This window comes from Notechis scutatus, chromosome 2, assembly GCF_049901735.1.
Source record: "Notechis scutatus isolate UNSWTSFEM ecotype Mainland chromosome 2, rNotScu1.2, whole genome shotgun sequence".
NCBI lineage: Eukaryota > Metazoa > Chordata > Lepidosauria > Squamata > Elapidae > Notechis > Notechis scutatus.
The window spans coordinates 135068888-135085385 of NC_142010.1; the positions used below are offsets into that span (position 1 = coordinate 135068888).

The window sequence follows — 16498 nt, forward strand, 5'->3', positions numbered from 1 at the left end:
TTCTCCACAATGGCATTAAAAAACTGTCTTAATCTTCAAGCTTCAGTTAACGTTTGGTGCACTGTGCTTAGAATCAAGTGAAATCCAGTTCTAAGGAAATTCCACTGAATTCATGAGGTCTTGCTTCAAAGTTACATATAGGATTATATTATAAAACTCCCTTGATTTGCATTACTGTATCTGGAAAGCTATAATACTTATAAAATCTGTATCTTGCATCTTAACTTAGATTAATTTGCTCATGGCAGCTACTCTCCATTTTTAAACAATATGGGTAGCTCTGGGGTTAAAACGGCATTTGGGATTGGAAATTGCTCCTGCTAAGAGATGCAGTAGTAAAGCACATCACATGGCCGTGTCACCTAGTGACAGAGTCTGGGTTGCAATAGTTCAGCAAGGAGCTCATGTGACTACAATTTCCAACTTTCTGCCACCTTTCTTATTGACTTTGTTCATGGAAGGCTAGCAGGGAATGCCAGAAATTATGCTCACATGATTACAGGGACAGCGTGATAATCAGAATTCCCGAGAGACATTACAAGTTCCTCTGATTCAGCATGACTGCAAGTCACCAAATGAGCTGTAGTTACTACAGCTCATTCAGACTACCTGTTACTTAAAACAAGCAGCATACAAAATTGATTCAGGGGCTTAATATAAACACACATGTCTAACATTACAGTAAGCCTAATTTGCCAGAAATGATATGCGTGCACATCTGAAGGGAACAAGCTTGAAAAGAAGATAGGCACAGTACAGAGCAACCCAACATGCACAACAAATTGGTACTATCATCACACTTGCCTCAACTCCAAGCCTTAGCAGATGTTTCACAACTTCAATCTGGCCGCTGGCTGCTGCAGTGTGCAGCAGTGTGTAACCCTTTTTGTCTTTGCACGTGATGTCAGCTCCACGGGCTACCAGTAGCTTCAGGACTTCCAAATGCCCTAAGAAAAGACAATGCAAAAGACTGAAACTATTCAAATGCTTCCACGCTATAGCAAATGGGCTTACAGTATTCTAGATAAGAAAAGAATCTGAAAGGATTACTCAAATCTTATGAAGAAACTATCATATAACATTTTTGCAAGATTCGGGAGTTTATTTTATCATGAAAGATTCTAGTTAAGAAGGATTTTTTCCCCATTCATCTTAGTATGTGGAGCATGATACAGGATGCAACAGAAGCAAGGTTCAAATTTTGAATGTCAAGCACATTATTATAAAATTATTCAAGCGCTACAGAATAGGAGACCATGAGTAACATGCAGGCTTGTAAATTCTCTACCCCACCCTCCGATAAGATTCTGCTTTAGCATGAATTCCTGCTATCCTATTAATCACAGTGCAACATTAAATGAGGATCAATAATACTTGGGGTTAAAACCTAATTAATTTTAATGGCAACGATATTCAAATTATTTAATTGGTGGAAGGAGTCAGATTCTCCCAAAAGAGTAGCAACGTATTTTCCAGCAGCCCAATAACTCTCTTTTGACCAAGAGAAGAATTTAAACAGCATTAGCTTTCTGGAAGCAACATTTCATTATGGTCTGACTTTAGCATCCTGCATTTAATATGTTTATAGCATTCATATTTCACCTTCTTTTGATTTACTCCACATAAAAGATATTGGTTAGTTTCAAATTTCTCAGATTTTTTTTATAGTTCTGGTATTTTGTTTTTAAAGTTGTATGTGTGTGGTGTATGTGTGTGTATGAGGAAATGCTTATTAAGAGTTTAATGTTACTTTGGGGAAGAAGGTGGAGCCTCCTCGCTGACGGACCTTAGATCGCGACTCTCTGCAGCTATGGTCCGTGCTCTTTCGTTGGAGAGCCCCAATCATTACGATTAGTGGCTGAAGCTGCCTTGGAGGGGCGGTGGAGTAAGGGGAGGCCGCAAGCCAGGTTGAGGGGAGCCGTATCTCCCCCTCTGGGCTTGGTCTTTTCCCCCCCGAAGACGACTGCAGCGGTGGTTCAAAATGGCCACCCCGAAGAGGAGGACTCAGCTGGATTAAGATTTGTGCAGGAGGAAGAAAGAGGTGGATAACATCTGAACCGGGACAACTGGGCAATACAACTAAACAAAAGTATCCCGGGATTAAGGTAACATGGAATTTTTAAGAAAAGAAAAATGAGCGGCTAAATTACAAAGGGGCAGGAAAAAAAATAAGAAAATATTTTTGACAGCTAAGCGGGGCTTCGAACCGGGAAAGGAAGAAGCTGGAACTAAAGATTTAACTAAATTGGACTAAAATATTTTGGCAATAAACAGGCATGAAATAAAGCTGGACTTAAGATTGACAAAAAATAATAATAATAAAGTTTACAAATTGGAGACTGGACTGTGCTGAAATATTGAGGTTTGAAAAACCCTAAATAAAAAAATAGGGGAAAAAAGTGAAGTGAAGTGTATAATGGAGAGTGCCACCTTTTGACAAAAACTTGAACTCAAACAAAAGGGAAAGCATCCTGTTTCTGAATGAACTTGTGTGGATATAACATTAAAGAAATATTGAAACAAAGTAAGAATCTTAGAAAGTGAAAGCAGAACTAGAATAAACAAAAAAGCAAGGAAAGGCTGACTGTGGGATTGATTGATGTTTTTGGTATAGACCCTGGGCTGGAATAATTGAGAACTTTAGAAAACTGAAAGAAGAAGGAAGTAAAAGTGGTTTTTTTGTGGACTTTAACGATCATAAAATATAAGAGTGTGTAATGATAATATCTCTTTGGGAATTAAAAATGGAACTTAAAAATATGAGAGAATTACTACAGGAAAGAGGCGAATCACTTTGCTCTGTGTTAGAAAAAATGGAAATGGCGATTGAAGAACAAGAAGAAAGAGCTTTAGAGAAGGAGGAGTCAATTCAAGGAGAAGACATTTTAAATAGACAATTAACACAAAAACACTACAAAGAAGTGGGGAAAGAAGGAAGGTTAAAAAATTGAGATTTAAGAAGGCAATCAAAAGGGGGAATACCTGTGAAGTCGGGAAAGGCAGAAAGACCTAGCAGAAAAGGGGAAAGGAAGATATTAAGAAAGAGAGAGATACAAACTGGAATGAGAAAAGATATGGGGAAAAGAGGGGGAGGAGAAGCAGTAAGAAGCAGGTGCATGAAATAAAGAAATACGGAAATAGTAAAATGTTGAAAAGAAATTGTTTTTTCAGAGATAATGGTTGATGAATTAAAAAGGGTATTCTGCAGGGTGACAAGGGGTAATAAGAATATTTCTGCAATTAAAAATATTTAGAAAATAGGGTAATATAGATACTGATAACTCTTATTAAAAATTAAGGGGAGAAAATATGCTCTGGAATCCAAATGAAAAGATGTAATGATTATTATTATAACTTCTTAAAAATAATGGTTTATTGGGAATCAAGATGAGGGAATAAAGGTATATTTTAATCATTGAGGTGTCACACTCAAAGCAGTAAAAGAGGGGAAACCTATACTTGTTTTTTTTTCTTTAGTGTTAAAATTTGAATTAATCTAGAATTTATAAAAAGAATGTGTAATGGAAAAGGAATATGACAGACTAAAGAACCAACTAAATTAATAAGTTAATATAGACTATTAAAAGCAAGGAGAAACATTGGTAACCTTATTATTATTATTATTATTATTATTATTATTATTATTATTAGGCAAACACATATTGTTTATCTTTTTAAAAAAAATAAATATTAAAGGATTATATTTGAAATAATTGAAATGAAACAAAAAGATGTTTCGATTGAGATTAATGAAAGAGGCTAGAATTAATGTGTTTGTTTCTCTCCTTACTGAAAATTTAGAATGGAAAAGGTAATAATAGAATTAAGTATGCAGATATGAATGTATAATTGCTGTCATATTTGTATGTAAAGGTGATGACCCGGAAATATGTTGTCCACTAAAAAGAGATTTTTGTTTTTAATGTGAAAAACTGAATAAAATTTGTTTAAAAAAAAAAAAAGAAAAGAGTTTAATGTTACTTTGCGCAAAGTCAGTAGAGCTACTCCCACTCAGACTGAGTAACTAGAAAATGCAGTTTTCCCAAAGGCCAAGTGGATTAATTTAGCTCCAGTCGGCTGCATTCATCATGCAAATTAGATTTTGTCTGTTACACAAAGTACACACATCTGTTACAGTCTTCATTACTATTTTCTTGCTTTCTGACCATCAATTCCATCCAACCAAATACTGGTAGTTGAGAGTTCAAAAAGGTGCCATGATCAAAGGTTTGTAAATGCAATATTTAAAAAGTAAGTATGTTGGTTTACTTTGTCTTAGATTGTGACCTGAAAAACCTAGTTTTCTGCTCAAAACTCAGAAGCTATTGACAACCTCATATATGCAATAAATGCCCAGCTGAAAACAGAATGTTCTTGTTTAAAGAATATTTTTAAATAATATACTTCCTTGTGTACCCCCAGCTTATTCATCCGCTGAGTTTAAACATTTTTCTACTGACCTCCAAATTGCATTAATGCATTTTTAGTAACCAAGGCTGTGTGTACGGTAACTAGACCATAAAAGGTGAATGTTTTCTTAAAAGGTATGGCATATATATAGCATATGTATGTCAGATATGGAGAACCATCACATATTTTCTATTAGGGATGTCTCTATAGTCCCAACTAGAAAACAATGTAGAAGTAAATAAAGCAAAATGACATGGGACATAAAGTGTGAAAACATTAAGTAACACAAATTTCTGCACATTTGTGTAAACCGCCTTCGGGGGGGAAAGGCTGAGGTTTATGGTAGTATAGCGTCTCTAGAGCATATAGCATTTGCTATGGCAGCCACCTAGATGAGATGGGCAGCATACAAACCTAATAAATATCTTGCTAAACAGAGCAAGCTTAATGCATGCCACCTATTACTGCAGATTGAAATAATTTCATTGAATAAGCATAGAAAACCTGTCATAGGAGATGGACAGGTATTACACACTATGTGCACATGAAGCAGTGATCCCAACAGGGAGACATGCTCATGAGGGAAAGGTACTTTACTTTGGTGCCCCACTTGCAATTTATATGAAACTCCATGAGATGTGGAGTTTGACAATAAGAAATGACAAGACAGACAACTTTGTTCCCTGGCATTAAAAAAAGGCAACTTTTCCTGTCCCGATGTTTTGCTTCTCTGCTGAAATATAAAAAGAGATTACTGGGGAGTTAATGGATCCAAATAGCATTTTAACAGCTGCTAATGTTATCTTAATGCCTTTGTGTATAATTAAATTCCATCGAACTGGAGGGGATTATGCAATTCATTACTGATTGCAGACTGAATGTGGCAAGAGTAATGAAATCAACAGGTGATAGGAATTAAAAGATAAGGTAAGGTAAGCAGCAGATCTAATAACAGCTGCCCCTTGCCTCTTAGTGTGACATTCTACACTTTGCTGAAGATGAAACAAATTCCTCTGAGCAAGATAATTCTGTATCTAGTGCCAGAAACAAAGTGGCAGGCAGTCATAGTTACTTAACTAGGAATATTGTTCTGATATGAGACAGATTCACTGGGCTCCTACCTATGTGGGCCACCCTGGTTCTGCCTTGGATCTCTGTTCCTAGCCATGTAGATCCCCTTAACCTTTCCTGGGAAAATAGTTTTGCATACTGTCAGCACACATGCGGGACGAGGAAGACCCGGCCTGTGGTTATTCCTGAGTGGTTCCAGAGTCTTTGGTTCTCTTACCATTAGTGCAATGGTCCCCAACCTTTCCAGCTTTGTAGATTGGTAGTGGTGGCGGCAGCAGCAGTGGGGGAAGAGAGGGACGGTTCCACACAAACAGTGGACAGGTTCACGTTCAAAGTTCCATTTGTGCAAGTAGCAGGCACATTGTGCAAATGGGGCTTTGTGCATGAGGGCGGGCACCAATTGTTTGTGCAAATGGAGTTTTATGTGCTCACCCGTTCACCTGCCACTTGTGTGGCCTGATTCCCAATGGAATCAGTATTCCCAGTATTAGGTTTCGGCCCAAGGATTAAGGACCCCTGCACTAGTGTTTATGGCGTCTATGTGAAATCCCTGGGTGAGGTCATCTGTTAGTTTGAGTGAGGTATCATTAGTATGCATTAGAAATATGCCTCCTCATTGGCCAAACCAGAGATGTAGGGTAAGTCTTGACCGAAGGAGATCTTGTTGGCCCAAAACACTTGTTCTCTGCCAGGTCCAGTTCTTACTCTAGATGGAGTTGCACTGCCCCCAAAGGAACAGAGCAGGGGTTCTTCTGGACTCACAAGTTGAGAAGCCTGTGCCCAGCTTTAGCTGGTGTGCCACTTGTGGTCCTCCGTATGAGGATAGGCGAGTTAGGAGGTGGTTTTTTTTACCGGTGCCAAGCTCCTTTGAAACAGCATCACCCCCATCCAGGCAGCATCCTCCCATTTAAGAAGGCTGTCAAGATGGAAACATTTCATAGAGCGGAGGTCTCCAAACTTGGCAACTTTAAGACTTGTGGACTTCAACCCCCAGAATTCTGGGAGTTGATGTCCACAAGTCTTAAAGTTGCCAAGTTTGGGGACCCCTGTCATAAAGATTTTGACTTGTTACCCTTATTTACAGATTCCTGAGTGGTTTCTGGATTTTAATAATGTTGTTAACTAACTGTTTGAGGTACAGCAATATATAAAAATGTTAATAAACAAAATGGGGGAGGGGAAATAGCTGTATGCCAACAGCATCTTACTACCGTACCTGTGGCTCACTATTTTATTTACTACTAGCTCGATACCCGTGCTTCGCTACGAAACTACGTGGTCGGGCTTAGTTTTTGGGGAGGAAAATAAGGGGGAACAAATTCTGCCTCTGCCTACCAGCATCCCTCGGTATTCATCTGGCTAGCATCCTGTCAGTGTGTGAGAGAGTTGAGGGCTGTTTGGAAACTGATAGTATTTGCTGTGTGAGCAAGGAGACAGCAAGAAGCCTGGGCGTGGCTTAGCTCAACTGTTCTGTATTAAAGCTGCTTGGTGCTGTGAAAGCAAAACTGAAACTCTCTCTCCTCAGCTTGTGTTTTGCATTTGGAACAGATTTCTATTCAGGTGGGGAGGGGGAGTAGAACTCCTTAGCATCATAATAATATAGGAAATACTAATGCTCCAATGGTCATTTCAAAAAATCCGTTCTTAGTGAGCACCTAGAAGCCAAGAGGAACATATGTGCCAAATTTCAAGTTTGTAGGCTTTATGGTTGTGGAGATTTTGTGATGATGCATGAGTGGTATTTCACTTTTATAGATTTTATAGATTGGGTATCCTTTGTTCTTACTAGGCAAATATCCTGGGTGTATGTTTTTATATATAGTTTCTCTGAAAGACCTGCATATCAAATGCATCAAGCACAATAGAAGGGATGTGCTTAAAAGGTGGGAGGGGGACTTACCCAGAAAGGCTGCCCAATGTATTGGCTGTCTCTCCTTCTTGTCACATGTGCTCAGATTGGCCCCTCTATTTAAGAGCAAGTTTACCATCTGGGAAGAAGATAGACATTTTTGGTGAAAATTAAATAATGTAAGATAAAAACACAAGGCAACCGACTTGATGTTTTCCGCCACCTCCCCCTGTGGATGCTATAGCTCTGTTTATATATGTAAATTTGGGGTCTGTGCTTCACAGGGAAATGGCACAATGACATCCAGATACGGATAATCTGAAAGCCCACTCTTATTATATAACAAAACCATATCTTCGCCTGCAAATCGGATTTACCTATTTGTGTATTAAACTTTGCTATGGAAGACAAAATAGCCCATGGCTGTTGGAATATGTTATTACTCATATTAATTAATGAATCATGCATCAGTATTTTTTTTTGTATTTTAATGTGCATTCTAAAAAAACAAGTTCATGGGCATCCAATGGTTTCTTTCACGCTATGTATTCTTTGCACAAGAAGAAACTCAATCCATCCCAGCCCTAATTCTCCAATAGTCTCATACCTATAGCTTAAAAGTCGAGGACAGAGAAAATATTTTACTGCTAGAAGAGCCAAGACTTCTGTCCAACTGTTGCAATATCTTAAAAGCCAAAGCTTCATTCACATCGTATACTGTATGTCCATGTTTCTAACATGGAAAAGCACCAGAAAGGTGGCAGGAAGAACTATTTGCACACTGTCCAGAGTTACTCTGTGAGGGAGATGGACAGTTTTAAAATAAAATTAAGTAAAATAGAATAAAATATTGCAATAAAGTTGAAATCTAGTAAAAAAAAAAAAAGATACCTATCTTTTCCTTATCTTCTTTGCTTCAAATCTACTCCCATGAAGGACTGCCCCAAAGGCCCTTGCCTTAATCATAGCACCAATATAGGGGAATATTGGTAGGTCAGTGCTGGAATGAGGGGTCCTTGATGTTCTCTGAGCTTAGTTGTTTTCCTGCAGACATTTCTTTACCCAAACTAGATAACATCATCAGTGCTACTCCTAGCACTGATGCTGTTACCTAGTTGGGTAGTGAAACATCTGCAAGAAAACAACTAAGCTCAGAGAGTGCCAAGGACCCCTCTTCATTAACCATAGTAGCTGGAGACTCTATTATGTGAGTTTGATATATACTCTATTATGTTCGTTTGTTCGGCTAACAAAAGGACTCTGAGTGGCTTTTGTATGGGGAGATATTCTTTACAACGAAACAAATGTCCATCATTATACCTCGTCTCTACCCCATGGAGAAATCATGCATAAACGTCTCTGGAAGGACGAGGATGTCCTCTTACCTCAAGATGCCCACTGTGTACAGCATGGTGCAGTGCTGTGCGGCCAGTGCGGTCTGCCACATTAACATTACTAAGCAGCGGGATGATGGTCTCAGCACACTTGGTAGCTCTGTTGGCAGCAGCAACATGCAGTGGTGTTTGCCAATACTTGTCACGAGCATTGATGTCTGCCGAGTGCTTTAGGAGGAGGTTAAGTGCTTTCTGCCAAGGCAGGAACATAAGACAGCTTTAAAGCCTGGATGAGGTACTATTGCAAAAGAAGTAAGCGCTAACAAGTGAAGGGACAGCACTGTGTTATGAACAGGGGGAGTTTTAATATAAACAAAGCCTGCAAAACCTGAAAGAATAGGGAACATAATATGGAAGGTACTGAGAAGAGATAAAATGCTACAGTTTAGAGTGATCTAGCAATTCCAAGAAAGGCCAGTGAGCAACCTCATATAGGGCAATAGAGTAGCCTTAAACAGACTCAATTATATTAAGAGCTCCTCTCCCTACATTCTCAGAAATTTGGGCAGGTTCACAAAGAATAATTGATGCTGCAGTCCCGTATTTGGACGCATGGGTTATTAGTATGGTGAAAGCCCAACTAATAAAACCTTCCGATTTAAGTTACAGACAGCTAGGTTCACACTAAGTTAGTTAAATCTCATCGGCTTCTATCTGATTTATTAGCTCATTCCTCTCATCTATACAGTTGCCTGTTTCATGAACATGACTCCGGGCAGAGTACAATAAATACAGACCATCAAATATACGAACAGAAAAATAATTTCATAGTAAAAAAATATTATTTTGAAAGACTAGAAGGCAGCATCTTCAATGTTAAACACTGTGTAGCCATCTCACCAGTTCTCCATTTACCTGAGATCCCCAAGCCTGCTGACATAACTTTGTTTTGAGAGACCTTTGGAAAGTTGGCAGAGATGGGGTCAATCTCACCTTTAGAGGAATGGTCTTCCACAGAGAGGGCATCCAGAGTCCCCACCCCACCCCCAAAAAAGATATAACTTCTTAATAGGTGGGATCTGCAAGGTACTTCTTTTGCAGGATGGATGGGATAGGCACACGTAATTGGAAAGAGGACAGTCTCAATTAAAGGTAAAAACCTGCACTGTAAACTGGATCCAGAAGCAAACTGGCAATCCATGCAGCTTGTCAAGCAGAGGTGTCATGTGAGCCAATCTGGGGGGAGCACACATAATTGCCTGCACCGCCACATTTTGTATCAACTGAAGCTTCCAAATACTCTTCAAGACAGCCTCATAAAAAGCTTATTACCATAGTCCACCAGGGAGGTAATCAGGGCAACAGTGACTGTGAGAAGAACCTCCAGTTCAGGAACGGCTGCAAATGTCACACAATACTTGAATAGGAATTGTGACTCCAGGAGGACCCACAGATTGCACACTGGGTCTGTTAGGGCAGGGGTCTCCAACCTTGGCCACTTTAAGACTTGTGGACTTCAACTCCCAGAGTTCCTCAGCCAGCTTTGCTGGCTGAGGAACTCTGGGAGTTGAAGTCCACAAGTCTTAAAGTGGCCAAGGTTGGAGACCCCTGTGTTAGGGGAAGTGCAACCCCATCCAGTCTCAAACATGGGAAAATCCCAGATATGGAAGGTCCCAAACCCAAAGTCCTGCCACAGTTCAGCTACAGCCTGTTGTTTTCCATCCAGGTCCCCACAGGCCCCAGGACTGGGATAGGATATCAACAGCATGGCCTAATTCTCCACAAGAGAAAACATATAATTAGGGATCATCAATGTACTGATAATTTACCCCATAGTAATGGATGATCTCATTCAGTGGTTTCATGCAGGAATTAAATAGAAGTGGAGAGAAAGAGAGAGCACCAAACCCAGAAGCACTCCTTATAGTAGGCCAAGCACCAAATCTCTCAACCCCCATCGATGCTGACTGCTACTGACCTCAGTGAAAGGAGCAGAACTAGCACAGTTCAGTGCCACCCACTCCCAATTAACAAATTCAATCCTGAAGGATACCATGTTTCATGATACTGAAAGCCATCGAGAAGCCAAAGACAGCAAGGACAGATACACAACACTCGTCCCGCTCTTGCCAGAGATCCCCTAAACATGTGACCAATGATATTTTCATCCTGAACCCAGGCCTGAATCCTGACTGAAAGGGGTCCATATATTTCTCTCCATCCACAGGCCTCTGTAGCTGCAGTGCAACCACCTTCTTAATCACCTTCCCTTCTTAGAAAATTGTCCAGTATGATGACATCCAGCAAGGGTTCCTTGAAGAAGGGAAGACCAGCCCCTCCTTAAGAACCAGAGGAACAATCACCTCACTCAACGAAGAACTGACCACCTGTAGAATTCACTCACACAACATCCCAAAGGCAGCTTCAGTTAGCCAGGATGGGTATGGATCATAAGAATAGGTGGTTGAGCTCACAGTCATCAGGATCCTATACACTTCCTCAGGCCCAACTGGTTCAAACCATTCCCACATAGCAAGGCAAGCCTACCCCAGGCATCCCTTCAGGATTTACAACAAGACCCATGTCCAATTGAGAATGAATTTGAGATACTTTGACAGATGTTCAGCACTTTTTTTTCCTGCATGGCTTTTTAGGAGGTTCTCCAAAATCCCTTTACCCAAAATTGTGTGTTGCCTGAAACAAGGCCACCAGAAAGCTGTCTGCAGACACACACATACAAAATCTTTTAGGGTATTTGAAAGGTATGATTTTTTTAATCACAGTGTTGCTAATATTTAAAGGAAGGTGTTTTGTTGTTGTTTTTTAACTGTATAAGCCACATAGAGTTTGTGATTGGGCAGTATATAAATTCATACAACAAACGAGTAGATCTTCTTTTACATTTCATATATTGACAATGTAGGCACAAGGCTTCCTCAGTAAACAAGAAGGTTCAGAAATGAGCCACTACAAGGCAATCACCCTTATACTCCTGCCTCACACCTTTGTCCCATGGGAAAATGTACTGCTAGTAACAGCCTGCAAGCCTTTTTGCAGTTCTTTCAACTTTACCATCCAAAAGGTGTTGCTACCCAATGTGTCCAAGGAGATAAAGTCTATTCTACAAGATTCCCAAAATATTTAGTACAACGAAGAATAAAAAGACCAGAGGAGAAATGAACTTGGCCCTAAACATGGCAGTTTATTATGATGTTCAGTGTCTGGAATTTACTTTTGTCACTTTACTGGCACCATGACTATAGCACCCTGTGAAACGCCTGACATTTACCTCATTACGAGAAGCTGCAGCACGGTGTAACGGGGTTAGCCAAAGAGTGTCCTTTGCATTGACGTTAGCACCTACAGAAGAAAAGAAAGGGGATGAAGCAAGTTCTCTCAAGCATGCATTCATTAAGAGAAGAAAACAAACATTATATTAAACTAGTTGAATAGCAAGGCATTCCTTAGACTTTTATCATAACAATAAGACCATTTTTAATCTTTAATCCCAGTGCTTATTTAGCAAACAGCTGTTTTCCAGGGAAACTGCCAACTGATTAATAAAGAAAGAACATTAGTATTGCATTTAGGAGGCATCCCTGTCTATAAAAAATGTGGCTGAAAATTAAAGCAACTGTCCCGTTACCTGCCAAACATTCTATATGCTAAATCAGCATCATTTACTTCAAATATTTGGGGTCGGGTGGGGGTTGTGAATCGCATCCGAAAAAGATGTAATCCCCAGAATTAACTTCCATGGATTTCCACACAATTCTTACATTACTTACAGACGTATTACAGAATAATAGAGTTGAAAAGGACCTTTGGAGGTCTTCTAGACTAACCCCCTTGCTCAAACAGGAGACCCTGTTCCATTCCAGACAAGTGGCTGTGCAGCCTCTTCTTAAAAGTCTCCAGGGATGGAGCATCTAAAACTTCAGAAGGCAATTGTTCTCACTGACAAGGAAATTTCTCTTAGTTCCAGATTGCTTTTCTCCTTGATTAGTTTCCATCCATTGTTTCTTGACTTGCCTTCTAGTGCTTTGGAAAATAAACTGACCCCCCCTCTTCTTTGTGGCAGCCCCTCAAATATTAGAACACTGCTATCGGGGTTGGGATTCGTTGGCTCAGGGAGAATTGCCACCTTTGGTCTTGGGTGGGGTGTGGTACCACCCCAAACAGATCCTGTGTGTAATCTGGGGGTTCTCCTGGACTCATGACTCCTGCACGAGCAGGTGGCAGTCGTTGCCAGGAGGGCCTTTGCACAATTGCAGGTTGTGTACCGGTTACACCCTTTCCTGGATCAACTCACAGTCACACATGCCCTAGTCTGTGGGTTGGCAACGTGTGGCTCCAGAGCCGCATGCGGCTCTTTGGGCCCTCTCCTATGGCTCCCTGTCGGATGATCCCACCACTGGCTGTTCCCGCCCCTCGCCGTCACTCCTTGGCTGAAGAGGTAAGGGTGATGGTGGCAGATGGAGACTCGTTCTGTATTCCAGGCGGGAATGAAGCATCCCTCTACTTGCCTCTTCTTCCAGCCCTTCTCGGTGCTGCGCGCATCTCGACTACTTGGGGAGACGCGTGACTTTCTGCCCCGAGACACTAGCTGGGCCGGCTGTAGCTGATGTGCCGTCATAATGGGCTCCAGGAGGAGGCGGGGACACAGTTTTCCCCATTATGAAGCATGCTAAATTTAAATGTGCTGCATAAGGCGCCTGCAACGAGCAGGCCATGGAAGCAGCGAGAGAAGTAGCGTCAGCTGCAGCTGGCCCAGCCAGTGTTTCGGGGTGGAGAGAAAGGCGTGCTTCTCCCCATATTCCTCTCGCTGTCTCCATGTCCTGCTCGCTGCTCTAACATTCTTTGAGTGTTTAAGGTTGCAGGCCCCCGCCCTAATCACTTCCCATCTTGACTATTGCACCGTGCTCTACATGGGGCTGCCCTTGAAGAGCATCCGGAAGCTCCAATTGGTGTAAAATCCAGCAGCCTGCATGGTTTTATGTAGACCCTGTGTGCACATGTATCACCTCTATTGCAGGAGCTGCATTGGCTGCCAATTTGCTTTCAGGTGCAATTCAAGATGCTAGTTGCCACATTTAAAGCCCTTCATGCTTGGGACCAGGTTATCTGAGGGACCATCTCTTGCCGGTCACATCTACCCAACCCATCAGAGCGGAGAGGCAGCAAATGCTGCAGGTCCCATTCCCTAGGGAGAAACACCTGGTGGGGCCTAGAAGAATGGCCTTCTCCTTGGTGGCTCCCTCTCTCTGGAACATCATTCCCCCAGAGATTAGAACGGCCCCCACTCTAACTCTCTTCTGGAAGGCGCTGGGTCTGCCAGTGGGCCTATGGAACCCAAAGTGGGATGGAGCCCATTAAACGGCTTGTATGATCTGCTGTCACCAGGGTGATTTTATTATATTATATTAATATTAACTTATTTGATTCTTATTAGTTTTATTGCTTTAAATGAGGTTTTTATATTTATATTATATTTTAAATTCAATAAATAAATAATAAATAATAAACAATGTCACCTCCTAATCCTCCTCACTAAACTGCAACTGTTCTTCAAATGTTTTAGCCTCCAGCCCCGTAATTATCTTCGTTGCTCTTTTCTGCACTCTTTCCAGAGTCTCGACATTAGTAAGCATCAGTAACAAGAAAACCAGCCTAATAAAGGGACTGAAAGGATCAAAGCTCATTCCAATCTTCATGCAGATTTTTTATTTTTATTTTTTAAAAAGAGAAAAACGATGTGGGGGAATGTTGCTGGCACTCTTCAAAGACTATCACTTGCTTTGGGTTATCGTGAACCGGTGTTTTTTATGGCTGTTAATTTGGAAAGATTTAGCACATGGATCAAAAACCATCTGTGTTGGCTCTGCTGTCCAGAAGGCTAATTCAGCCCTGCAACCTACACAGGAAGAGTTACCGTATACAGGGCTGTCAGTTTTAAAATAGCTTCACTGAACAGAATGAGAACATTTCCATAAATCTCTGCTGCTTAAGAATCATGACTAGCAATAAGAATATTACTAACAGCAATCTGCTAGCTACAGCACTTTTAAGGTAGAAAGCACTATACTGCTTTATGAGCTCTCATTCATTCTTTGTGACCATCCGAGCCACAGAGTGTTATATTTCCTCTTTTAAAGATTGCCAGAGGCTTTGCCGAAGTCTGCATCTGGATCTCCCATACTCAAAGCCAACAACAGGACTATAGAAACTTGATTACCACTGCAATACTAACTCCCTGACAATTTGGCCAATGATAAAATAAGCATGTCCAAACAATTTTTTTTTAAAGGGGGGAAGGGGTCATTTCCCCATCCTTACCTGATAGTATTAGGAGTTCAACAATAGAGGTGTCCCCTAAGTATGCAGCTGCATGCAAAGGGGTTCGTCTCTCTTGGTCCTGATTTGGGGGAAACAAAATAATCAATATACATATTTTAAAAATTATACATTCTATATTCTGCATAATCTAAGGATATTTATTTATTGACTAAATATATATTACACTCTTGGTATCGAGAGTGACTTTGGGTGGTTAGAATCATCTTGCGCTTAGATCTGCAATGCAGGTAGTCCCTGCCCTACAATCATTTGTTTAATGACAGCACTGAAAAAAGTTGCTATAACTGGTTCTCACGATTTAGCATCGCAGCATCCCCCCATGGACACATATCAAAATTTGAGCACTTAGCAACTGGCATGTATTTATGGCACTGGTGGCATCCCAAGGTCACATGATCACCATTTGTGACCTTCCCAGGTGGCTTCCAACAAGCCAAGTCAATGGGGAAAGCCAGATTCGCTTAACAAGCATGGCAATTCACTTAATGACTATGGCACAAAAAAGGCTGTCAAATCATCTGCTACTCACTTAACTGCATCCCTCAGCCATGGAAATTCCAGTTCCAATTGCAGTCTTAAGTCAAGGACTAACTGTATATTTCCACAATTTATATGAGGTTTTTTTTTTTAAACTTATTTTTATCCAACATGCCAGATATTAGGTAGAAAAAGTATTAAGCTTGTCTGCCTACACAGTAAGCATATCTTCCATAAATACACTCCTTGTATCTGCCAAAAGCCAGTAACGTTTGATTAAATAATTTGCCTCAAGTCAGGAATAATTGAGGGTCCTTTGAGTAGACAGAACATAAACTGAATTATACAACTTCAGTAACAGTAAATCTTAGAGGTAGTCCTTGACTTACTTCTATAATTGACCCCAAAATTTCGGCTGCTAAGCAAGACAATTGTGAAGTGAATTTTGCCCCATTTTATGACCTTTCTTGTCACAGTCGTTAAGTGGATCAGTTGTTTAATTAGTAACATGGTTGTTAAGTGAACCTGGCTTCCCCATTGACTTTGCTTGTCAGAAGGTTGCAAAAGGTGATTGTATGACCCCATAACCATCATAAAATACATATCTGTTACCAAGCACCTAAATTTTTGACCACATGACCTTGGGGATGCTACGAAGGTCCTAAGTGTGAAAAATGGTCATGTCACTTTTTAAACTCAAAGTAACTTGTATACCCAACTATTCTTGCTTTTCTCCTTGATGACAGAAAGTACAAAATAATCTGACTGTCCTCACTGTCTAGTCATCATGATCTTTTCTTTCAACCCACATGTCAAGTTGGCTCTTTTGGGCCGCTTTTGAATCCAGTTATTCATTTTAGCTTAGCCAAGTACAATGAGCTTAATTAGAAGGAAGGTGTTTTGTCATGAATATGTAATCTTACCTTTTATTTGGATGCTTTCTTCCTGATGAATTTCAAGGAAAAATTAGCTATAAAGAATTGAGTAACCATTTCAAGGT

The 16498-nt window shown here is 40.5% G+C and overlaps 1 protein-coding gene across 1 annotated transcript in view; it reads right to left on the bottom strand.

Annotated features, from left to right (window-relative positions):
• The window catches only part of ANKRD52 (ankyrin repeat domain 52), a 63825-nt gene that overhangs the window by 34156 nt on the left and 13171 nt on the right, over positions 1-16498 (bottom strand). The window contains exons 3-7 of the mRNA XM_087956281.1: positions 15001-15079; positions 11954-12024; positions 8716-8916; positions 7382-7469; positions 805-947 (exon numbers count right to left, since the gene is read on the bottom strand). Coding sequence (XP_087812407.1) covers positions 805-947; positions 7382-7469; positions 8716-8916; positions 11954-12024; positions 15001-15079 — 582 coding nt within the window. The remainder of the gene's footprint in view (positions 1-804; positions 948-7381; positions 7470-8715; positions 8917-11953; positions 12025-15000; positions 15080-16498) is intronic.